General features: G+C 47.6%; 1 protein-coding gene across 1 annotated transcript; it reads left to right on the top strand.

Annotated features, from left to right (window-relative positions):
* The first annotated feature begins 21,891 nt into the window (after positions 1 to 21,891).
* Positions 21,892 to 23,807, top strand: LOC147736433 (uncharacterized). Its single transcript, XM_086953755.1, has 2 exons — positions 21,892 to 22,372; positions 22,718 to 23,807. Exons 1-2 carry the CDS (start codon positions 21,946 to 21,948, stop codon positions 23,635 to 23,637), a joined length of 1,347 nt encoding a protein of 448 aa, XP_086809881.1. The 5' UTR covers positions 21,892 to 21,945; the 3' UTR covers positions 23,638 to 23,807.
* The last annotated feature ends 2,489 nt before the right edge of the window (positions 23,808 to 26,296 follow it).

Here is a 26,296-nt window from a genome sequence, read left to right as displayed (position 1 = left end):
TCCGCGAACAGGAGGTGAGTGGTCCGACTGGTTATTGAAGGAGCTAGGGTGCTCCAGGGACTAGTGTGTCCCCAGTGGTTAAGAGACCGGTGTGTCTCCAGTGGTAAAGGAGCCGGTGTGCTACTGGGGCTAGTGTGCTCCGAGGAACTCAGAGTGCGAGTGGTGCTCTGACAGATTTAATGGAGGTTTGGAGGACATTTGTTTGTGGTCATCCGACCAGGTGGTACTGTGGTGGAGGCGTGGCTCATTGCGGGTAGGCTCCGGAACTCACCCGAACTCCTAGGATGGCGGTTCGGTGGGAGTGGGTCCTGGGTCCCCTGTGGTAAAGTGCGCAGCGATCTGTAGTGCCACCCGGGTGGCGGATGTGTTCTCCATCCTCAGAACAGTTTGTGTACAGTTCGGTCTGCGGTAGGGTCCAGGTTCTCCAGGACTTGGTCGACGGGCCTTGTCCCATTATGGTAACACGTGTTTGGCAGGGACTTAATGCATAGGATGTATGTGCGTGGGCGAATGTAAGTGGTTGTGTGTGGAGATAGTTGCTTGGTCTTTTGTGTCCGGGTATGTGTGGGTTCCTTGGCGGTATCTGATTGAGTGAGTTTGGTGGTGTTTGATTGAGGGTGCAAGATGCCGCGTTTTAGTAAGTTGCAATGTTTTAGGTGTTGCTGCAGTTCAACTGATGTCAGATTGGCCGAGAGCCAACCCGCTCCTGTAAAAGGCTTTTTTTAATTCTGAGATGTATGTGAATATGGATTTATCCTGATTTTGTTTACTATTTTTGATGCAGTTAAGATAGATTACTTACAGGAGAGACTGTTTGCTATGTACAGCTGTCAGAGCATGTTTAATTCCCTAAGGTTCTGGCAGAGAGATGTTCAGCAAAGACAGATGAGAGGACTTATGATAGCCCAGAATATGGACAGATCAACAGTTTAGTTTTAAAGGAAGACAAAATGTGTACATTTGGAATGTGCAGGGTGTTCCCATTTAAATGTGCTTGTAATGGCTCAGGGGGGCAATGTGAGCAGTGATTAAGAGGATTGGGTATGTATTTCATGTAATATGTTTGATTTGGTTATAATTGGTTTGGTTTGAGAGCAGTCTGTGGGTTGCTTTTTGTTTGTGTAAATGTTTGTTTGAATGAAGTGAGTGCATCTTTTTGCATGAGTTAGATTCTCTGGTCCTTGTGAGCTACCTGAGATGGTTGTGCCTGGCTATCAGTGTGTTTCTCATGTAGTTTAAAAGTGCATGCAGGGCTGTGCTCTATGGAAAAGAATTTGGTTTCTTTCATCCCCTTAATTTGTGAACAGTAGAAGATGAAGAAAAGAATAAGGATTTGATTACCAGTAATTAGAATGTATATTAATAAGAATGTAGAAAGTGTGTAAAGTTAGAAGTTCCCAGACGGGCTTTCGCCCAGGACAGGGCACTGACATCGCCCTCCTGGCAGCAGTAGAGGAGGCCAGAGCTCTACTGGATGGGGGAGGATCAGTGGCAGTGATCCTCTTCGACCTAAGTGCGGCGTTCGATACCGTTAACCACCAACTCCTCATCAAAATACTCAAAAGAGTTGGTGTGGAAGGCTCAGCCCTATCCTGGCTTTCATCCTTTTTAGCCCAACGGACCTACCAGATCTGGGAGAAGAACGCCTGCTCCTCCGAAATGCCCCTCAAATGTGGTGTGCCTCAGGGCTCCTCCCTGAGCCCCACATTATTCAATATCTATATGTCCACACTGGAGGAGGTCATCACCCCATTCGGAGTGAGCGTAGTCAGCTACGCTGATGACACACAACTAGTGGTGTCTCTGTCCCACCCCAGACAACAATCAGCTGATCTATTCAACTGCCTTACGCAGGTCCACTGTTGGATGAATAGGTCAGCCCTAAAACTTAATGGGATAAAAACGGAAGTCCTTCTTCTTGGCCCGAAAGGAATCTCACTCTCCCCGAACATCTGGCCAGCCTGTCTGGGTCCCCCCCCTGACCCAAAAACAGAGGTAAAAAGTTTGGGTGTGTGGATCGACACCGACCTCTCATTTACTGTACAGGCAAAGAAGGTAGCCGGGACCTGCTTTGGGCTCCTGAAATCTCTGAGGAAAGTCCTGCCCCTCTTACCCTCCAATTCCCAAAAATTGTTAATACAAGGCCTAATAATATCGAGGCTTGATTACAGTAATGTAATCTATCTAGGCGCTCCTGAAGCAACCCTCAACAAGCTTCAGAGAATCCAGAATACCGCTGCCTGGATCATCACTAATACCCCTGCCAGAACCTCCGCTAAACCTGCTCTCAAACTCCTCCATTGGCTCCCCATAAGGGAGCGAGTCAAATTCAAGGCCTTATGCCTAGTCCACAAATCACTGCAAAATCAAGGCCCCCCAGTCCTCAGTAAACTTATCACTCCCTATAAAGCTACAAGATCCCTCCGCTCAGACATAGAAAACTTCATTACCACCCCCAGATTCAGGAAAGCCCGATCAGGAGAAAGACGTTTCTCGGTCCAAGCTGCTCGCCTCTGGAACTCGCTCCCCCGCGACTTGCGACTCGAATCACAATACCTGCGCTTCAGGAAGCAGCTAAAGACTCATCTTTTTCCCTAATGTTTTATGCCTTCCCCTTATTCTTAGTCTCTGTCCCCGCCCCCACCCCCCCCCCTTTGTTTGCCCCTGGCCCGCTGTACTGTAGAGTTAGGGTTCCTAGCGCTGGGATTCCTCAGGCTGACTATGCGCTCAAAAAAAAAAAAAAAAAGGAAGTAAAAAAAAAAGAAAGAGAAATGTATTTTTTAAAATAGGGCATGTCGAAAAAGTTAGGAAAGGCTTCTTGGCTTTGTCAGTGCCTGAGCGACGAGCACAGACTGCAAAGCAGATTTAGCCTCGGTGCTGAATGCCAGGGGGGGGGGGGGGGGGCAGGAAGGCTGGCTAGCAGCCCAGAATTCTTAGCTCTTGGAAGATGGTAAGTGTGAGATGCATTTTCTGAACGACAAAAGAGGCCTCCAAAAAAGGGGGTGGAGAGCTGGAGTTGTTTAGCTAGTTTTAAAATGACATGTTGAGTGGATGTGTTTCAGTCCACAATACAATAAAAGGGATTGTGGGACTCTGGGCTGGGAAGGTTTAGTATGACAGTGTGTGAATTCTATTCTGTTCTGGAAGGGTTAAATAGAAAAATAGAGAATGTGAGCAGGGCTATTGTGGAAGATTTAGACGAGCAGAGCAGCGGTGACCTTGTGTGATAACAGCATTCCAATGGGTTCGCAGAGCACAGACAGAAGATTATGGGAGGGGGCTAGGAGGCCCAGCTATTGGCACGGACAGGCAGAGATACACAGTTGGAACTATGTGAATTGTGAATTTGGAGCGAGTCTGCATAATAATTAGTGCAAAATGCTGGTTTAGACTAAAGTATAAAATAGTTGTTCAGAACACATGTGATTTAGTATCAGGAACAAGCTTATGAATAATTTTCAACAGGTTATTCCATTTGGACATAGAGACTTACCATTTAAAATGGTCTAGTCTGAGAAAAGAAAGATTGTTTTGAGAAAAATTAATTTACTAGATATTTTGTTTCACTGTTGGTCCATGTCATAGTATACAGGTTTTCTATTTAAATAAATATTGAGTTGGGGGGTCTCTGATTGGCATACTGATTAGTGTTTTTGCTAGTGGATCCCTAGTGGAGAGAACTGATCATGCGACGGTAGGTATCTAATATTGATTGTGTTGCTCATAAGAGTGGTCTGGTGGGAATGTATATATGCGTGTATATATTGGATTTGTATAAAGGTCTTTGTATGCAGTTTGTCCATGGGACACCATTGCAGTGGGCCCAGTGCCCCACCCGCTGAGTAGAGGTGCAGAGTGTGTTTGTGCAAATGTCAAAATGCTAACATAACACAGTTAGAGCTGTGATTTTACCCAGAAGTAAGATGCCTTTTTTTTGTTTAAAGATGAGAAAGTGCATTGGTTATAAAAAAGGCCCATTTAAACAGGGTAAGATGTCTGTGCAGAAAAAGATTTGGTGCCTTTAATAACAAGAATAAAAGTTGTACTCATGGTATGGAACTTCCTGGTTCATGACAATTGAAAGCTGTGAAAGTAAATGTATATCGTTTTCTCTTTTTGATGCTGCCTTACATGTTATTATAAGATAGTCATGTGATTTTCAATGCTGCTACATGTTTTGTTCTTTTGGCTGGAGGTTGGGGGCTCGTCCTGTCTAAGACAGCGAACAGGGTTTTTTTTTTTAGAAGAGAACTTGGGGTTCTCTTTACATTGAAAGGATGTTAGGGTGTGAATGAGCTCCAAGCATAGGTTTTAAAGTAAGTATTTATATAAGGTATTTTTACTAAGTGGTTGCCTTTCTGTCCAATATTTTGTGTGTTGTTGTTTTTTTCTTTTGTGGTTTGATTTGTTTCGTTTCAGTGCAATGGGAAATATTATTATCTCTGTGTTATGGTGAGTATTGATGCAACTTTGTGTTAGACAGATTACATGTGCACTGACACCGCATGATGCATGACATGCATGAGAAAGATATAGTCCTTTGAGTAACTAATATAGTGTTTTCCTTTTTGTGGCTTTTGTGTTTGGTATATGTATTATTGCGTATTATTTTATGTTATACGCATGTAAATATTGTGTGTTTTATGTTTTCTTTGGCTTATTGTGCATTGTTTGTTCTGTTCTGCGTGGTAGGTATGCTGATCGATCTTAAGGCTGACAAATTAAGGAGGCCAGCATACTGGGTTTTGGGCTGCAGTTTCACTGTGCATGAAATGCATGTCATTGTGTTGTGTGTCACAGCTCCTTTGCATGTGTTGCTGGGATTTGTCTATGCTTTCTGTGCTTAGCACAGCCAGTATACCTGCTGATGCTTGTTTCTGTTTTGTATTGTTTTGACAATTCTATTTTTGATACTAGTACAAGCTCCTCTGTGGGGAATTTGTTCTGGTCCCTAAATTTCACAGACGACACTTTTGCAGTGTATGTCTATTTTGTTACATGGGTGTTCTTTTATAGATTTCCTTTTTGCCGCCATTTCCCTAATGAATGTCGCATAGTGCCTGGTTATGGGGGATTTTTACAGTTTCCTTGTCTTTACTCCTTAATGGGAATAAAAGGCCTCAAAAGAAGTAGTGTGTTTTGCAATAGATAAATAATAAGAATGAATCCTCGATATTAATAGGCACACACATCATTTTATGGCAATGACATTTGTACATGTGCTAAAAGATGTTCTAGCCCTCTCAAAAGTGCTATGTATCTCCTACAATATTGTTTATGCCCAGTGCTACACCCGGGGGTTGATGGTTTTGACTGAAGTGAAATATGTTTCAGATTTCCATCTGTCAAAAATGGGGGAGGTAGCTAGCTCCCTGCTAGCTCTCCTTTAAATTAGGACTAGGTAACATGTATATTGCTCCTTCCTCTTCTCCAATTTTTATTAGCCTGTCCTTCTTTGCTCTACAAGGGGGAATTAGATGTGGGTAGTTTTGTTTTACAAGTGTTGGGTAATAACACCATTATTGTAGTCGTGCGAGTACATTGCTAGTTCTTTATTAGCTAGTCTGTGAAAATAAACTGATAGTCTTTATTAGAGAAGACGCCCCAGACTAATGTTTCCTTATTTGAACTTTGAAGGGAACAATAGTTCTGTACTTTTTCTTGTTTCACATTCCTAGGCAACAATATTGTTATTGTGCAGCACTGAGTAAAGGTGCACAGGTATCACAAGTCTCTTATCTTTTAGCCTGTATAGTTGAGCTGACATGGTCTACATAGTGAAAAAGGTGAAAGATGCTTGTGTGATCCTCAGCAAAATATCCTCAGCACAAATATTTTTTCTGTTGCAATTATAGCTTTGTAGAAGTTAGTTTCCTGCTGCTTCCAATAGTACGTGAGCATGGTCATGAGCAAAAAAATAAATAAATAAATAAAGTTGTTTTGAGTAAAAAAAAAAAGAGAATATTAGAAGTGTTTGATGTTTTGCACAACAGTGAGGGTTAACAAAGTAGACGCTGTGTGCATGCTATAGGAATAGCGGTTTGAAATTCCCTTTTTGTGGATTCTCAAGCAAATGTTTTGCGGGAATACAACATGTCTGTTTTGTTTTATTTTTTCTCTTCTCTTAGAATTAACGCATACGTCCGACCACAGGTAAGACAGTGGAAAAGTCAAATATGTAATGTATTACCTATTGTTAGCACAAATTTATTGATAGGCCTGAGATGTTTTTTTCATTCCAATCCACACCGCCCTGCAAATGTATGGGGTGTCGTGAGACCAAATTGTTTTGACCCTTTGTTGATAGACTATTTGTATGCTTTGACTAAAGATCTTCGTTCCCTTCATCAGCAGGTAGCAGACACTCTGAAGCCGCAACCGGAGGGGCCTCACACACCAACCACCATGAGGATTGCGTCGACACCCGAAGATACCAGCGGAAGTCTTACTTTGAGCCGAGGCAGGTGCTGCTGCCACCCAAACAGCACTCAGGATCCTGGCTCATGAGTGTGCACCCATGCTAGCCGTGTAAAGAGGGTCTAGCTTCTGTTGCCCTATGAGTGGGAGTGGGTGAGAAAGAGCGTCGCTGATGACAAATACGCTTCTCAGATGCTTTATTGAGAGGTGAGGAGCCTGATCAAAAGGAGAAGAGGCTGGCTCTGATTGCTAGTGGTGAGGTCTCTCTGGATAAGTCCCCAGCAAATGAGCCCCCCATTCTGTTCACAGATCCAGAGGTGCGAGGGAGCACTCGATACAATCTGTGGCCCAAGAAAGGAGAGCAGGGCACCGGAAGAAGGGCTAAGTAAGGGAAGTAGGGAAGGACTAAAGAAAGTGTTAGGGATGGACTGCTGGAAGAGCCCTGGTGCACTGTTGAGACATTGTCAGGTGGGACACTAGGATTGTGCCTGGGCCCAGATTAAGTGCTCCTCTGAGTCGTGAAGCTGTGCGACTCCGTCGTGGAAGTTAGGGAATGAACAATAAAAGCCTGCCTGTGAGGCTTTAACGGACGCAGGGAGAAGATCCCTTGAAGGGAGAAGATCCCCTCTGGTTGGCCTCAGTGTGAACTGTTTTTCCCCTAGTTTACTTTGGTCTTTTAGCTAGGAAAATGAGTCCCTTTGAATGTTCCTTTTCCCCAGGAGGAGCTGCCTCTGCGGCTCCTTGTCCAGATGCCCCTGCCCATATTTGGTTCACATGGTCTACAAATGTAATATTGTGTTTGTTTCTGGGAAGTTCATTAGGATGATGTAGTATTCCATTGTTGCACAAGACACAAGTTACTTATAGCACTGCAGATTATTGGGTGTGTGGGTCATTGCCCTCAAACACACACAAGGGTGAAAAAATGTTGCTTCTATTCTTGCCCTATGGAAGTAGCTATGAGGGTTAGTATACTTTGAGTAGTCTAGTAAAAAACATTTCTCAGCCCAATAAAGATATATTTTATGGATGTTAGATACAGGTCCTCGCTGATAATGCAAGTGAACACTGAGTATATGGTTCAATAGGGTGTTTTCTCTGATTTTTTATTTTTTTTTAAATATATTTTTATTGCAGGAATTAGTAAATTGTTACATAGTTGACCAGCATTATAGATCAATCAAACTCAGTGGAATACAACCCTCCGTCCCCCAGCAGTATGTACCCTTACACAGCCATTCAGCCCACAACCCAATGGACGGGCGGCGAAATCCAATGGGGGCTCAACAGGAAGTCAAAGCTGGTCCGGATGATTCACTGCCCGTCATCTGCTTTTCTAAACAAGCCTACAAAACCTAAAGAAAACCCCTCCCTCAAAACACTATAAACCAAATTAAACCCTACCCAACCCCGCCATCAGTGCACGGCAACAACCGCAATAGGATCTGTGAGAGGACCCACGAGGAAAGCAACAGACCTGTAAAGTGCAATCGCCTATCGGGACTCGGGGCGAGCTGCTTCCTCACTTTCAGAATCGCTGGGGGCGCAATAATCCCTGAGGGCCTGCACTAATGTCTCCCATTCCAGGCGCTGCCTCCTGTGCCTTCTCGTTATGTTGTCTCCTAGCTAACTGGTACCTCAGCGTACTTTCTCCCGCCGCCCATTTCAAGAGTTCGCTGTGCCATCTGCCCCCCGTCGGACCAGCCCGTGCCTTCCAGTTCCTGGTCACCTCTCGTTTAGCAAGGAGAAGGCCCAAATCAATGAATTTACTAGTAATTTTGTTTTTGGGGGTATGTGGAAACCAGTGTAGGAGTCCCACTGCCGCATCAACCGATAAGGATCTCCCTGTTACCTCCTCCAGGGTCTTCCCCACTTCCATCCAGTAGGAGGACAATCCCGGGCAGGACCACAACATGTGGAGGAGGTCTGCATCCGGTGCCTGGCATCTGGGGCAGTCCGCGGAGCCCGTGGCAAAATACTGCTGGATTTTCGCCGGGGTCAAATATGCTCTATGGAGTACGTAGTAGTGGACCAATTGAAAGCGGGCGAGGCGCGTGCCCTTCCAGGCTCGCCGCACGAGTTGGGACCAGGTTGTCTCTGGGATCTCCTTACCTATGTCCTCCTCCCAACGGGTTCTTAAGGTAGTGAGGGGGGCCAACCCCTCATTGAGCAGTCTACCGTAGAGGCAAGTGACGGCCTTCACCATACCCGCAGACATCATGACGTATTGGCACACCGGAGACGTAGGAGGTTCCTCTTGCCCGTGCTTCCAGTGTGCCTGGATCGCTCGGACCAGGGCCTAGTGCAATAGAAAGTCTCCGCGAGGAACCTCGAAGCGATCAATGAGCTCCTGAAAGGGCAAAAGCGCCCCGTCCTCGTAGAGGTCACCTACCAATTGTAGGCCCACGTCCTCCCAGTCCGCTAACCGTGACCAATCACCGCCATGGGGCAGGGCCGTCAGCATACCCAAAGGTATTTCGGGTGCATACGGTATTCGCAACTGGCCCCGGGCGTGGACTCGGTTCCAACACAGGCGAATGGTCTTCTCCTCCAGCGTCAAGTCCTGCAAGGCCAAACGCTGTCGCAGCGCTATGAAGGAGAGAACATGCCTGGCCATCCCCATTCCCCCTCTGTCCTCCGGGCCCCGGAATTCCCTGGCGATTTCCTGGGTGAAGGTCTGTAGCTGCGCCGCCAAGTAGTACTTTTCAAAGTCCGGCACCGCAAGCCCACCCTCGGCTTTAGGCCTCATCAGGGTCTTGAGGGCCACTCTTCGGGGGCCCGAACCCCAGAGGAATCCGACCATCATTGACCGTAACAGTCGAAATGTGGCCGGCGGGACCCAGATCGGTAGCGCCCGGAAATAATACAGCAACTGGGGGAGCGCCACCATTTTGAGCAAAGCGATCCGCCCTGCCACCGAGAGCGGTAGAGTAGCCCAGAAGTCCATGCTACCCCGTAGCGCTCGAGTGCTGCGAGCAATGTTCCCATCCAGGAGGTCAGAAGGTTCATGGTAGACGTACACCCCCAGGTACTTAAAGCAGTCATGTTCCCACCTAATCTCCCTACTGATAACAGGGCTAGGTGTGCCTTTGCGAACCGGGAAAAGACAGGTCTTAGCCCAGTTCACCCGAAGGCCCGAGACCTCCCCAAACGCCGTGAGCGCCGTCGCAGCTCCATGCAGGGCAGCAACCGGGTCCTAAAGGAAGAGCAACAGGTCGTCGGCGTACAGCGAAATGTAGTGTGGGCCCGAAGGTGTCAACAGGCCATTATAATGGGCTCCCGATCGGAGTAGCAGCGCCAGTGGTTCCACCGCTAACGCAAAGAGAAGCGGGGATAATGAACAACCCTGTCTCGTGCCTCTCTCCACCGGGTATTGTGAGGAGATTAGCGGGCCTGCTCGAACCCTGGCCGACGCCGAGGCATATAGGACCGTGGTCCATCTGATGAAACCCTCGCCGAGGCCGAATCGCAGTAACACAGTGCGCAGGTAGTCCCATTCTAGGCTGTCAAAAGCCTTCTCCAAATCTACCGACAGGACCACCGGGCATGGGGCGTCCACGAGCGGTTCTCCCAGCAAGCGGAACAACCTACGGATGTTCATGGTCGTGTTTCGCTTGGGGATGAATCCAGCCTGGTCCTCATGTACCAGGGAGCTCATGTGACCCAGCAACCTCGAAGCCAAGATGCTGCTCAGTATTTTATAGTCAACCGTCAGCATTGATAAAGGACGGTAGGACGCCGGATCGGACGAGTCCCTTCCCGGCTTGAGGAGGGGAACCACTAAGGCCTCGCACATCGAGCAGGGGAGCCGACCAAGCCTCTTCGCCTCTCTATACACTATCAGCAACCTCGGCGCTAGGAGATCAGCATAGGCTGCATAAAATTCAACAGGAAGGCCGTCCAGGCCCGGGGTCTTATTTCTCGCCATCTTTTTAATGGCGCTGCGAATCTCCCCCAGTTCTATGTCAGACCCCAGGGCTTTCGCTACGTCAGGCTCCACTGTTGGGAGCTCCAGGGGTCGCAGATAATCATCGAGCAGGTCAGGGTCTCTGGCAGAACGACTGCGGTACAAACGTTCGTAGTAGTGCAGGTAACAGCTCAGAATCTCAGGCTGAGTGTGTACTTCGGTCCCGTCCGCCATGCGCATGGACGTCGTCAGAGAGGTCTGGCGCGTAGGGTTAGCTAGCCATGCCAGCAATGCGCTCGACCTATCCCCCTCTGCGAGGGACCTAACCGTATAGGCCTTGTAGTCGAAACAGCGCAGCCGTTCGACTTCCGCCGCCACCGCCTCCTTCGCCTCCGCCGTGCGTTCCTGGAGTTCAGGGCGCCCGGGGCAGCGGAGTTCCAACTCACGGAGTTTCCGATCAGCTGTATCTAAATCGTCAAGGATAACTCGCCTCATGCCTACCTTCTTGGAGATGCAGTAACCCCTCACCACCACCTTGAAAGCATCCCATTCCAGCGCCCTCGAGCTCGCAGTGCCCCTGTTGGACGCGAAGTATTCCGAGATCTTATCTTCTAGGTCCGCTTTGAATACACTGTCCTCAAGGATCTCGGGGCGTAGCTTCCAGGTGGGCACCGCTGGCACCCCAGGAAACCAGCGAAGGTCCAGCAGGAGAGGGTTATGATCTGAGATGGTCCTGGTCAAATATTCAGACCGGACCGCCGCTGAAACCAGTTCAGTCGAGCCAAGAAATCCGTCCAGTCTAACGTGTAACTCATGCAGGCCTGAGAAGTATGAATAGTCTCTAGTGTCGGGGTGTTGCACCCTCCAGATATCCGTTAGACCCCAGTGCGTCTGCCAGTCCCTACGACCTTTAGCCACATGGCGAACCGGAGAATCAGGGAGGGGTGGATGCGAGCGGTCAGTCTCCACATCCACTACTGAATTGAAATCCCCACCGAGCAGGAGGGGCCCGGAGAGGAAGTGGGCCAACGAGCCCGATAACCTGGAAAGGAAGGCAAGCTGGTCCACATTGGGTGCGTAAACACAGCAAACGTTTAGGTCCCTCCCCCCCAGAGTGCCCGAAATGGCCACATAGCGCCCCTCCGGATCCACCACTGATTTCGTGACCTGGAAGGGAACCCCAGCTCTCATCCAAATTAGCGCCCCCCTGGCATACGCGGAGTACGAAGTGCAAAAGACCTGCCCTCTCCATCTACGCTGTAGCGCCACCCCTTCCACCTTGTTCAGATGGGTCTCTTGCAGCAGCGCCATTTGTACCCCTCTACGCAATAAATAAGCGTGGACTTTGTGACGCCTAGACATGGTGTGAAGCCCCCGCACGTTCCAAGTAATACATTTTACATTAGCAACATCAGCCATTGTCCCATATTGTTCGTGCAAAGTCTCCCCATCTGGGTCCCAACAAAGAAAGAGCAACAATCAACCCAGCACTGATGGCGGCCATTTTCCCCAACCAAAACTCAACAACCCCGATTCGACCCAAACCCCTGCCCACCCCCCCAGAACAGGACCCAAATAGCACCATCTGGTTCCCATCCAAACCATACCCTCAGAAAACCCCCTATCCCCGACTAATCCTGTGGTCGCCACCGTAGGAAGGCCTTAAGGGCCAGGTGCGGGCTGGGTGTTGGCAGTGGGCCCTCGATGCTCTGGCTGCCAGGACTAAAGCAAGCCCAAAACAGTAAAAGAAACCCTCAGGGCACAAGCATGGCACCCCACCCCCGCTTCCCCGGCATTCATGATCAATCACCGGCCCCCGCCACCCCCGCTTCGGGCCCCCACCCAAATGGATGCAGCTCACCCCGTCAACCCTGTCCATTCAGAAGGTCCTCAACCGATTTCGGTGTGATCACCGGCGTGTGGACGCTATCAGTCACCGATTCCTCCGAGTCCGTTGGTACCCGCTCGTCACCAGGGTCCGCTTCCTCTTCAATGGTGCCATCTCGTGAGCCAGACAGCGCAGATAACACCTCCAATACTCCCTTCCGCTCCGTCGATGTCTCCGCAGTCGAGGGTCCACCTGACCGGCCACGGCGACTCCGAATCCTTTTGGACCGCCGTCGCTGTCCAGGCTCCACTGCTAGCTGAGATGAGGAGCCAAAGCCATCTTTCCCGGCTCTATAGAGTTCGAGCCAGTTACAGACATCCTCCGGGGTATCAAAGAATTGAGTCTTGTCATCGACAATGATGCGGAGCTTTGCAGGAAATAGGAGCGAGTATTGGATGCCCTCGCACCGGAGCTCGCGCTTGACCGCCAGGAATGAGAACCGCCTGCGTTGGGTCTCATAGGTGTAGTCCGGGAAGATGTTCACCTGGCTGTTCGCCACCTTGAAGGGGCCATTACTTCTGGCGGCACTGAGTATGAGGTCTCTGTCCCGAAAGTGCAGTAACCGTGCCACCACCGGTCGCGGGGCACGGCCCTGTTGTGGTGGCCGCGCTGGGACTCTATGCACTCACTCCAGGGTGTAGAAGGAGGATAGACCCTCTGGGGCCACCGTGTCCCGGAGCCAGGTTTCCAAGTAGGCCACCATATCGCCATCCTCAATCTTCTCCGGCAGGCCCACCACTCGAATGTTGTTTCGCCTGTTACGGCCTTCCGCATCTTCCGCTCGCTGCTCCAGGGCAGTAATCCGGGATAGGGCATCCTTCATTGTCGCGGCCAGGGTTCGCTGCGCCGGCTCCAAGGTTTTTATCGAGCCCTCCACTTCCTTGACCCTATCCGACAGCTTGCCGTGATCCGCTCTAAGGAGGCCCAGACTCGTCGCCTCCTGGGCAATGTCTTGCTGGAGGGCCGAGCGTGTGGTCGCAATAGCCTCCAAGACACGGTCAAATTGTTGCTGCAATGGTGCGCCACCAGAACTCTCCGGGTCTCCACGTTCCTCCTTGTCCGGGGCCTCCGAGTCTGAAGCGGCTGGGGTAGTCCCCTTGGCTCCCCTTGGTTTCCCCATGTCGCAGGAATCACACAGTGTGGAGCCAGGCAGAGGCGCCACCGAGTGCGGGCGTCGACTATGTCTCTCCCGGTCGTTGGTCTTCGGGCCGAGGGCCGGCGAACTCCGTCTCCAGGGCCTATTGGACCTCCACAGCTTCGGCCCGCGCCACCACCACGTCGTCGGAGGGCACTGAGGAGGAGGCGGAGACAATCGGCGCCAGGTTTGGCTGATGAGGATCTGGAGCGAGGGTCACCAACACCACCGGAGACTTTGTGGCGCCAAGGGGCCGTGCTTCCCATGGGAGTGGGTCGATCGGGGAGATGCAGCCAAGTGCGGCTTAGGGGGTCGGCACCGCGGCTTGGGCCGCCAGGCGTCCTTGGGTCGAGGTCCACTATAGTGAGGGCATCCGACCATCTAGGCGCGATCCCCGTTGCCAGAGTCCAATCAGATCGATACCCAGACCATCATACCACCGGGAGACGAAAAGGTGGAGGGTGCGCTGTAGCTAGCGATGCTCCTCCAATCTAATGGTCCCGACCAAGGGGACAATGAGGTCCGGGCGCCATGTTGGGTCGCACTCCGCGGATCCACAAACTTCGATTTTCGGTCGGATCAGCTCATGGTCGAGTTGCGCCAGGTGCCTCGGCAGGTCCCAGTCGGTCCGATCAACAGTTTGCGGGGATTAGGGTGCCCCACGGCCTCAGATTTACAGGATAATCCCGGGCTCAGTCCCGGAGCCGAGCTCTCAGGCGACCATCGCCATCGGCGTCCAAGCCCCGCCCCTAGGGTGTTTTCTCTGATAATGATAGTTGGATATTATTTGCATTAATTCCTGCTCATGACTTGAACTGTAATGTCTTTTTAAGTTGTCCGATCATGACATAGTGTTATAGAGCAATGGTACGCCAAGAGCATATGCTTAGATTAGTCAAAAAGGAGGGTGCCTCACACCCAGAGAATAATAATTGTTTTAGTAGGTATTGCAGGGGTTGTTCTTTTACTTGTTGCCTCTGCACTTCCTGTCCTATAGTATGCTGCACTACTTCTATGATCATGCTCATCCTAGTATTTCCTTTCCCGACCTTTGATTGATGAGTGATGCCGTCCCTGTTATCTCCTTTAGAATTGTACAGTCCCTACTTTGAGCAATAAAGGCTGCACTTATGTTAGCCACATTAGGCTAAAAGGAGGGTCTGATAGATTGTAATTTTCATGCAAATGATGTGGTGAATATGTTAGCCGAATGTGTCTAAATTAATATGCAGTTACAGCCTATTATTCATGTGCTGCAACCCACTGAGCTATTTTTTATAATATGCAAGCTTCATTTGGATAGAACTGTTTCTGTAATGGTTAAGCTTTTGTCTTATTTTTGCCTTCTAAGTTAGAAGACTTGCTGTAGTACATTGCCTTCTATCTGTTAGGTTCCCATTATTGATATTTTTGTGTACTTTCCTATAATAGAGAGAAGCTTGTCTATGACAGACAGATTTCTAATGCTGACATTTGCTCTGCAGCTCCAATGTCTCATGGTACAGTTTTCCCCCCTCCCTTATGAGCAGAAAGTCCCTGTTTCAGCATTTCTTGCCTCGAGTTAGTTTTGCAGAAATGTTTCATGCCCTGGAGTAGCAGAGCTTCGGCTCTGTGGCCTTGAGGGGTGATAACAGTGTTGCCTTCGCAGGTAAAGATGCCTCATGTATGAGTTCATTGTTCACCCTCTGCTGAGCCCAGTACTTTTCCAGTCTGGGCGTGGTTTTACTCTGCATTGCTATGTGATAATGTATTGCTGTGGTGAGAGGAGGCAGTCCTCTCCATGCACTCCCTGGTGTGTAGACCTGACAGGGCCCATCTGCAGATGAATATTATGGCCAATAAAATATATTTCTAATTCTTCTCCACTGCCTGGCTGGCTTATTATATTGTTTAATGATAGATGAGTGATGTAAGTCGCTCAGGTGGATTTGAGCCACACTTATCACAAGGAGGGCGCAGTGAAAAGTGACGCATCGCTGTTTTCATGCAGCGATGCGTCACTTTTCATAAATGAGGCCACAGGAATACAGCAGCAGGTACTTTTCAAACCATAATGCACTTGTAAAGACGACGCCCCCACCCTAAATCAGCGACCTTTGTTTGCTTGGTGCATGAAGATGCAAGATTCATATACATGTTTTCTTAACATTTGGTCTGATTACTATATGAACGTAAATAACAATAAAGCATAATGCAAACTGTGACTACATGCCTGCTTTTCTCAATATTTCTCTTCGAAAGTATGCGATTGTATTTGTTTAACGGGCGGTGAATTGTATAGGGTCACTGGAAAGTCTACAAGGTTGTCCCTGTCCCTCCCAGAATTTTAATATCTCCTACGCCTCTGCTTATGTTTGTGCACTTCCATGAAGCCTTGGGTTTCAGCAGTGAACAATGATTTCTTCCTTGTAGTCCTGTTACTGTTTAGAAAGCGAGAAGAAGTGGGTGTGTGATCATGGCCTGGAATGGTGGCATTGGTGCCCCGCCCCCCTTGCAGCAGCCCCTCGACCGAGCCCCCAACTCTGGCTTCTTTGCTCGGCCTGCGGGTTCCTGCTCATCTGACCCAATCAGACCGAGTATGGGACCGATACTACCCCCCTCCCTGCAAGGGCCCCTCAGCTGAGCCTGGCTGGGATTTGTATTGCATTGTAATTATTTTTGTATAGCGCTTGATACACCCAACGAGGCGCTGATGCGCCTATGTTGTAAATGAAGTAAACACCACGGCCCAAAATGCTGGACAATGGGCCCTTCACAGTGTCTGTGAATGGTCTCCTTGTAGGGGGCCACTTATCTAAATTAGAGGGGGCCTCGCCGGTTCCCTTTTAGCCCAGGGCCTCGCAGATCCTAGAACCGGCCCTGGCCATTTTAGTCGCTTGTCGAGGTTCATCTGCTCTTTGTGTGGCGATTGCTTCGCAGCCATTTGGCTCAGATCAAGTGCAGTTCACTTGATTGTCCCTAGAGGGAGAACGGTCAGCTGGGATGCACTCATTGCACTTTGTGTGGCAATGAAACTCTCGAGCAGTGATGGAAGAGACGACGGTAACCTCATACCTTTATAGTAGCTGGACGGCTGGACTGCTGGGCGGCTCACTGTGTAGTGTGGCAGACTGACTGGATGGTGATTTTTTACATGGTCAGTGGGCCTGGCTGGTCTTGCGTGCAGGTCAAGCATGTCTCACGGCCGGGCTGACGTCCTCGGTAGAACGGCGGGCCCGAAAGGACCCCCCTGTGGTGAAACCCTCTTGGGTTCGACCAGAGCAAGGCTAACCGGCTAATGGCTGACTGCGGATTGGTTCCCTGCAGGCTGACCGGCTAATGGGTGACTGCGGATTGGTTCCCCGCAGGCTGACTGGCTAATGGTTGAGTGCGGATTGGTTCCACGCATGCTGACGGCCTAATGGGCGGCTGCTGATTGGTTCCCCGCAGGCTGACCGACTAATGGTTGACTGCGGATTTGTTCCCCGCAGGCTGACCGGCTAATGGCTGACGGCGGATTGGTTCCCTGCTTTGTGCTGGGCTGGTCAGCTGCTGGAGGGAGGGCAGAGCTGACAGACGAGGCGGCTAAAAAGATAAGCCATGCCTAGTACCCCCTGGGCTAGTACGCCGAGTGAGTTGGGGTGGGACGGAGGTCTGAGCTGGCAGGTGTGGCAAAGCTGGCTTCACCGTTTGACTGAGGGCTAGACAGGTAGATCCAGATAAAAAAATTAAAAATGATAGCTCGAGGACATTTTTTGAGGATCTTGTGAAAGTCTAGGTCCAAATCATTATCAAAATTATATTAAAAATTAACCATTATACTGCTCAATTCAGAGGGACACAATTTCTGCCCTAGATTTATTGTGGAAAGCATCTCGTAGAAGAAGCTAATATTGGAAAGTTTTCTCATATCGCTAGAAGTCAGGCTCCTACAGGCCTCACAAGCAGCTTCACTGGCGATTTATAATCATTACAAACAAATATAAATGGGTCGTAATGACCAGAGCGCTCTGCACATGACTCCGCTGGCTCCTAGTGTCGTCCTTGGTATATATACAGCGTCATGGAAGGAACCCCTGGTGATGACCCGTGGAACGGCGTCCGTTCAAATTTCCTTTTAGGTGGAGCCTAGGCAGCGCATGCGCTGTCTCTTGACATGGTGTTTCTACTGTATGAAGTAGCAGCACGCCCATGGCTTGTGATTGGTTCCTTCATATGCCTTTCCAAATTACCTTGGTTTGGTTGGTGATTAGGTTACATTTGTCCCTCCTTTTGCTGTTTAGTTCACGCCCTGGAGACTGGCCCTATTTCATGGATCATCTCACGATCGGCCTTATACGTTACTTTTGACGCACTACTGTTACGATTGCCTCAGGTTCTGCTTTAGAAATGTTGGGCAAATTCACAAGAAAATTACTCTGTGCATTCCGCAAGTCATTTGGCTGCGCCGCCCTGAGTTACTTTCAAAGCAGAGGAATGCAACATATTTAAAAGAATATGTTGCATCTCTGCTTCCCCCTGTCCTGGCACACACACAGCTGCCATGCGCTGGTGCAGGCACCCTTGCACCATGGTGCAAGGATGCCTGCATTATGGGGACATTGTTTTTGTGTAGGAAGGGCCACCTTCCTACATAAAAACAATCACTACAGGCATTTTCCTCTTTCAAAGAGGCTGTAGAATGCAGCACGCATTGAAAGAGGAAAAATAACAAGGGGAAATTAAAACATTTCTCTTCGTTGCGCCTCCCTACGCCTCCCCTGGGGGGGTGTAGGATTCACACGCCTTTGCAGATTTACGATTTCCTTGTTAATCTTGGAATGTACTGGTTCCATGGTTGTTGTATGGGAACACCCACAGCAACACCCAAGGAACGCCCCTTTCACACAAAATGCTGTATATAAAGGGGTAATTTTTACAAGGGCAGAAACTGACACAAAGGGTGGCTTTACCTGTACTTGTGTAAATATGGAACATTCAAATACGCCACCAGTACGTCACAAAAAGTGACATACTGGTGGCTCGGGGGGCTTGTAAATCTGCACCATTGTGTTTATTGGTGACCTCGGTAGCCCACGACTGATTGTTAATGTGCTCTTGTGTGTTTCTCCCCACACATCACTACGTGACACTCGCCCCTTTGGGACGGCGGGTTTGATGGCTTTGTGAGGTTTTATTTTTTGTCCTCCTCTCTTCAAATAATCTACCAAAGGCTGTCTGCATTTGGTCTTTGTTGACTGTTTACCTCCTGCCCCCTCGCTGCTTTCGATACAAACAAAGCGGTCCCAGATAGACACACAATTAACTCAATCGTGACAACAAATAAGTGCATACAAAAATGACTTATAACAACATTGTTTTTAATCACAACGTATATCGTAAATGATTCATTCATAAAAATAAATATGCAGTAAATCACATATAATGCCCCTAAAAGAAAGAAGTAGGGAAGGGTAGTGCTGGGATAGTGAAAGTATAGGAACTAGGATATGGGTCACTAAGACCAGGATACACCAGAAATAATGATAAGTTAACACAACGGAACAATTAATTCATCAATTAATTTAAACAATCATGCCTCAAATAAAATCACAAATGATAAATCAAGGAGGAGGCTGAACATAAGACGAAGTGTCGACGTTTCGACCCAGAGTAGATGCAGGCGTGGTATAAACCTTGCTAGAGGGTCTTCATCAGGACAGGGGTTGCGGGAGGTGGGGCAATGGATCTTAAACAGATACTACGATGTAGTGGGTATGACTCAATAGTGGTAGACTCTTGAAGATGCGGTAGTGAAGTCACGTTCTTTCAATAAAAACTGCCATTGACAATAGGGGATTCAAACGTAGATGTATGAGATGGTGACTACTAATCGCTGTCGGACTGTGAGTGGTAGGGCACAGGAATGTAGACTTTGCCAATAGCAGAAATGCGGCAGAAAACAGGGGGTTCAACTGTATTTTTAATCAAGAGCTTGTGTGGTTCACAGCTGAATTGAATGTAGTGGCGTTCCTCGTCAGCTTGATAGAACAGAATCTGCAAGGAGCAGAGATTCAGCAGGAAAAATGGGGCGAAGGGTTGGGGTTCAACTGTGGTCTTGAACAAAGACGTGCATGGGTCACCGCTGAATAAAGTGTTCCTCGTCAGCTCCACAGCGCTGAATCTAGCAAACGCTGGAGTGTCAAGGAACGTAAAGGATTGTACCGAAAGCCGCTGGTTACTTCTGCGATTTTTAATCCGTAAAGGTCAAAGGACAGGGTTGTGTGGCAGGGAAGGTTGTGGATTAGTCAGGAAATCCTAAATGGCACTGCTCATCGCTAGGCTCATTATTTCTGGTGTATCCTGGTCTTAGTGACCCATATCCTAGTTCCTATACTTTCACTATCCCAGCACTACCCTTCCCTACTTCTTTCTTTCAGGGGCATTATAAGTGATTTACTGCGTATTTATTTTTATGAATGAATCATTTACGATATACGTTGTGATTAAAAACAATGTTGTTATAAGTCATTTTTGTATGCACTTATTTGTTGTCACGATTGAGTTAATTGTGTGTCTATCTGGGACCGCTTTGTTTGTATCAATATTCCGCCCAGGTCCCAGTGACTTCTTGGGTTAACCCGTGTTTTTGTAGCCCCTCGCTGCTTTCAGCACTGCGTTTATAACTGATCTTCCAGGACAGGTCTTGTGTCTTTTAACTCATTGGGGGGCATTTTAGCAAGAACCCTGCGTAAAATTATCGCTGTTTTATCGGGATAATGGACTTGCTAATATGCGTTATAGAATTCCAATAGAAGCTCAGGTTAGATGTCCTGCACATCTAACCTGGGCTTCTATTGGAATTCTATAACGCATATTAGCAAGCCCATTATCGCTGTTTTAGCTGCAGTTTCCTGCCGATAAAACGGCGATAAATTTACGCAGGGTTCTTGCTAATATGCCCCTTAATTTTAAAGCAGCACCGCTTTTCATTGCTTTATAACATTAACTTGCAGAACAGGTCTTGGGTGTTTTAGCGCATATAATTTAAAAGCAACATTTTTGTTTTGCAAACACTCCATGCGTGTTTTCAGGCCGTCTACCATATCCCCGTCCATTTTGCTTCTTTTCCCTCCCACCCCTGTTGGTGTTAATCTCCCTCCACCCGCCCAAATTTCTGTTTCCTCTTTCCCTCAATCCGCCCGTCCCATTTCTACTCCCCCACCAAGCCCATGCCCCTTATGCTTGTGCACTTCCATGAAGTCATGGCTTTCAGCAGTGAACAATGGGGCATATTATCAACAACTAGCGATATTTATCGCTAAATGAGCTTAGCAAAAAAAATGTTATCACCGCGCATTGCCAGATTTTATCGCAGGGATAACGTGCTATTAGCAACGTTTATCTCAAATGCGATAAATGAAAATTGGTGGAGACCAGGAATACAGCAGCGGGTACTTTTCAAACCATAATGCACTTGCAAACATGATGCCCCCACCCTAAATCAGCGACCTTTGATTGCTTGGTGCATGAAGATACAAGATTCATATACATGTTTTTTAACATTTGGTCTGATTACTATATGAATGTAAATAACAATGAAGCATAATGCAAACTGTGACTACATGCCTGCTTTTCTCAATATTTCTCTTCAAAAGTATGCGATTGTATTTGTTTAATGGGCGGTGATTTGTATAGGGTCACTGGAAAGTCTACAAGGTTGTCCCTGTTGAGGTAATAGAAATTTACGTGGCCAATGTGTCCCCTGCATGTACCCTATGTATGTCCATGTCACCATGCGATTTCCCTCTCATGCCTGTAATAATAATGCATCTGCATTTCCGTCCAACATTAGTATGTCAGTTACCAAGCCTGCCACGTTAATTCTGCATTGAGGCCTATGTTGCCCATGTTGCCAATGTATTTGCATGGTGCATGTTTAAACTCATTTTTGTGGCTCAGCCGAGCCAGGACCCGAATTCAGGCTCCATGCCTCCAGACACTCTGAAAGCTGCAGTTTAGCTATGTATCCCTGAACTCTCACATACTTCCTGCTCAGGCGAGAGGTGCCCAGCCCGGCCTGCCAAGACAGTATTTTGCTTACAGTTATCTGCTCTGCTCCACAGAAACACATTCCTGCTTAATGAAGAAGGTAAACAGAACCCCGTCCACAGAGATAGAGCCCAGCCTTTCTGTCTCCATTTAAGTGATTTACAGAGCTCGCATCCATAGAGGGCCCATGGCCCCACGCAATGCACAAAGAAATATATGCATACACTATCCGGTAGATGCATCAACGTTTGAAAATGCGATTTCTTATCTGCGAAAAATAAGGAATCGCATATAAAGATTCGCAAATGGCTATGCATCAATTTTTTCGCTAAATTTTTGCGTGTCGGTAAAATTCGCATTTTTCACAAAATCGCATTTTTTATGCGATTCCTTAACTGCGAAATCGCTGTTTGCGGTATCGCATAATGCGATTTCACACACATGATGCATCTCATTTACCGCCAACTGCCTAAAAGCCAGTACAGCAATTAGGCGCAGCTGCCCCTCAGTTAGAAGGTGTGGTAAGGGCGTTCACAGTGTGAGCTGTTCGTGGCGGTTGCTGTTGGAGTCTGGGACTTGCTTTTGAAAATGGAAAACGAGAATTCCGTTGCCGAGGGGCCTGCTCGAAAACGCAAAATCAAGTTCTCTGATCAAGAACTGGAAATACTCATCGAGGAGGTGACTGCAAGACATGAGCAGCTGTTTGGAAAGCTGTCTCTTAAGGTTCCTGAACCTGTGAAAAGGAACCTATGGATTGCAATACAATCAAAAGTAAATGCAGTCGGAGTGGCACATCGTGACATCAATAATCTCCAGAAAAGGTGGTATGACCTGCGCAGCCGTGCAAAAGAGAAGCTAGCCAAAAGAATGAAATCTTCTAATCTCACCGGCGGCGGAACACCCAGGGATACAGGAAACACTCCCCTAGAAGAAATGGTGGAAGCCACACTTTTGCCGGAGACTGTAGTCGGAGTGACGAACATCGACACATCGGAGATTCCAACTCCTACTGAAGGTAAGTGAATGCTATGTGTGTTAAAAAGTGTGACTTCAGTCACTGAATCAACAAGTAATGATGTGTGTGCTGCATTTTGAATTAAAACTGATCTTCCTGAGTCCCAAAGTCTCTCCCAGTCATGATTAGAAAGACTTAGGAGCAGTGCATTGTGGTAGTTGTAGGTCTTTAGTTGGACTACATAATGATGAAGATTAGTATCACATATAAACATCGCCACATGCAAATCGGAAATAAGACACAACATCATTTTGAGTCAATTCATTCTTGAACTTTATATAGATATAGAGTAATGTCATTGCAAACAAAAAGTAACAAATGTTTTCACATTTCGTTGATCCATAGAGCAATTACAAGATCTCATCGAGCATGATTTAAGGGATATGCACCACTCAGAAGGGCCTGATGTTGAAAATGAAAATGCTCCCAGTACATCTAATGCTCATTCAGTGCCAAGTGAGAGAGAGCGAGTGCGTCAACTGCTCCAGACTGATTCTGAACCAGAGCAGAATGTAAATGTGACACCAAGCCAGCCACAAACCACTCCAGCAGTGTCAAATATATCGATGAGCAGGCGTAGGAGACAGCAACAGTTCAGACTGAGTCGAAGTGCAGCGCGTGAAAGTGGAGTGGATGCAGATGGAACCTTCACAGGCAATCATGTGGAGGACAAAATTTTGAAAGTGCAGCGTCTGCAAGGGAAAGACATTCGGATTATCAAAGGCAAAATGGGTCACATAAGCGAACAAATGGGCACTCTAGCAAGCAGTATGAATGCGATGATCAATGTTATGAAAACTGGCCATGAATCTACAACATCAAAGCTTGACCGGATTGCTAACTCTTTGGAATTGATGTGCAATTTGTTTAACAAACATCAAAAGATTTCTGCCAAAAAACAGGAGAAACTCTTGAACAGCATGCAGACACATTACAAGGAAATAACTTCCCCTACTAATTGTACCCGTGCCCTCTGCAAACAAACACTATCCACACAGGTACTTTTGATGAAAACTTTCAAACACATACAAAAAGGTGTGGGGGCATCCCTAGCGACATCAGCCGAAACACAGTCCAAGGCATCCACTGGAAATGTAATTGAAAATGAGGAACGGGGTGAGACCAGTGCTGAGAGTGGCACATCTCAGCATGCCTTGTGTGCCACACGGAGAAGTGTAAGAAAGCAGAGTGATGCCACTCATGGCAAAATGCTTACTGTGAAAAGTCCTGGAAAGGCATTAGGAGTGCGTGGCCACAAAAAATGACATTTTGAAAAATCTTGCAGGGTATGCATGAGTGCCATTTTTGTTCAATTCTACTTGTTCATTGGACCCTGGCTGGTTTTTTGGCCGACAATTTAATTTAAATTTCAAGTTGAGTACGAGTCATGTAGGCATTCATTTCATTTGACCATTAAAATGCACACATTTATCTCAAGATGAATTGTTTGGAGTTTTTCTTACCTCTTTCAAAAATAATGCTGTGTGATCTCTGCCCTTCTCCTCCTGCCCTCTGCTGCCTCTGGTCCATGTGCTCTTGGTTGAGGTTGTGGAGGCTGATTTATGTTCGGAGGTAAGACATCGTCCTCATCAAGTTCGATTCCCCTTTCCGTTGCTAGATTATGTAGCATTGCACATGCAGCAACAATTTTGCAGCAAATGTCTGGTTGGTACTGCAATGCTCCTCCAGTTTTATGTAGAATCCTGAAGCGTGATTTCATGACTCCAAAGGTACGCTCTATGACATTCCGTGTTGAAATGTGCGCCTGGTTGTAGTGCTGCTCTTTCCTTGTAGTTGGGTTCAGGTATGGAGTTAATATGTAGGACCTCACTCCATAAGCACTATCTCCTGCAATAGAAAGCAATGTAAATGTAAGGTAAGCATACATGTGTGCAGTTCAATTCAAAGTCTGTAGAGTTGAATGAATCATTTACCTAGTAGGTATCCATCTCCAAATTCACCTGAGAGCAATCTTGCATGAATGGCACTATGTCTAAAGATGAAGGAGTCATGGGCACTTCCAGGGTAACTGGCAACTAGGTCTGTGATTATGGTTTTTGAATTGCAGATAGCTTGAATATTAAGGGAATGGAAGCATTTCCTGTTCCGATAAATATATTCATTTTCAGAGGGAGGACAAATGGGAACATGTGTACCATCTACACAACCAATTACATGAGGGAATTGTGCCATATTGTAGAAATCCAGTTTGGTCTTCATTAACTCCTGGGGTGTGGATGGGAATTGGATATGTGACCTTATTCGTTGTAACATGGCATTTAAAAAGGAATTAAAAAATCGGGAAAGGGAACTCTGAGACACGCCACCAGCAATGGCCACTACCCCCTGAAATGACCCCGATGCAAGGAGGTGCAACAAACACAATACCTGCACATGGGTAGGTATGGCTTGTGTCCTGCGTGTTTGCCTCTGCAGGATTGGGTCCAATTCCTGAATTAAATCTAATATTAAAGTGGCATTCAGCCTATATTTCTTGAATATCTCAGCCTCTGTCTGCCCCAATAACGTTATGCGCACTCTGAAGATCCTCTCCTCGATGAGCCTTCTCCTCCAACCTGCAGCTGCTCTCAGCCTCTGTCTGCGTGCCAAAAAGTAAAGTGCAGCCATCTTGAAAGGCTGGGTCATGGTCTGAGAGGTCCTTATATGCAGTACAGGTGATTGACAGATCCACTCCTGCCACTTGCTGAAATTAGCACCAAGTTTGAGTTCTTCTTATTTTTGCATTTCCTAATAGCGATTTCTGACACAATCGCAAATTGCTAATTTTGATGCATAGCATTTTTTCGCAAAATGACACGAAATCGCAATGTTAGCGAACTTTTTTGGAAATCGCAAATGAAAATGCGATTCCTAAAAATGCGAAACACTGCCAAATAATGATGCATACCGATGACATGCTTTGCATTCGCAAACGGCCGTATATTGCGATTCGCACCATTTGCGAATGCGAATCTCGTTGATGCATCTGGGCATAACATTTAGTGATGAGCAGCCTTTGCTCGAGCGACCTTTAATTCAGATAATACATCCTCCAAACTCAAGATATCAGATAATACCAGAAGTGCAGGTCGTTCTGACACTCAAGCCTTCTCTACTAGCACGAAAGTCAGCTCCCCCAGCTTCCCCCAGTTACACGTCAATTCCATGTCATGACCAAGTTGCGCACACAAGTAGGGTAAAGGTTCCAGCTGACCACGCAGACCCCTCCATGTATCCACCCACATATGACACACCTATGACTCATCAAGTGAACACCCACGTGTACGCCTTCTTACACGCCCTTTTGCACGCCCATGTGCTCTTATCTCTCTGTCCTTTGCTCCGCCTAGAGCGCTCCGCCTTCTCTATGCAAGTTAATGTATGTTTAACGTATAAATAATGTATTCTGTGAATAAAGTTCAGATGACGATCCTTCCTGAACCTTAGTGGTGATGGAACCCGATTCTCCCTTAACTCGAGTTACTGAAATAAAGCCCTTCTGAATCGGACACCACGGACTCTGCCTCTCATTATATGCATGACCTTTTGTTTCAGTATAGAAATTCCGACAGGGTAATTATTTTATTTACCACATAATCTGGCGCCCGAATAGGGACTAGTCCCCTTCCCCACGCGCCGGTGATGTAGGTCCAGCCCTTTGCCCCCTTCTGCAGCCGTGACGGACTTCAAGTGTACACGACAGCGGGACTTCCTGCCTACTCCCTCAGGCCCACGGAGGAGACGGAGGCTGCGACCAGGCATCCACACGAGGCGGTGAGGATTGCGGACCATCCCAACCAGAGCCCAAGCCGTGAGAGAGCAAGATCTGAGATATCCAGAGGCCCACCTGTTCCAAGGCGCATGCTCAGCAGTAGCAGTTCAACAGTCACGCAGTATCGAGTTTCCGAGGCCTTCAAGTTCTGC

The sequence above is a fragment of the Lissotriton vulgaris genome, chromosome 1_2 (assembly GCF_964263255.1).
Source record: "Lissotriton vulgaris chromosome 1_2, aLisVul1.2, whole genome shotgun sequence".
NCBI lineage: Eukaryota > Metazoa > Chordata > Amphibia > Caudata > Salamandridae > Lissotriton > Lissotriton vulgaris.
The sequence above is the reverse complement of the archived record's forward strand: the minus strand, read 5'-3'. Positions and strand labels throughout refer to the sequence as shown.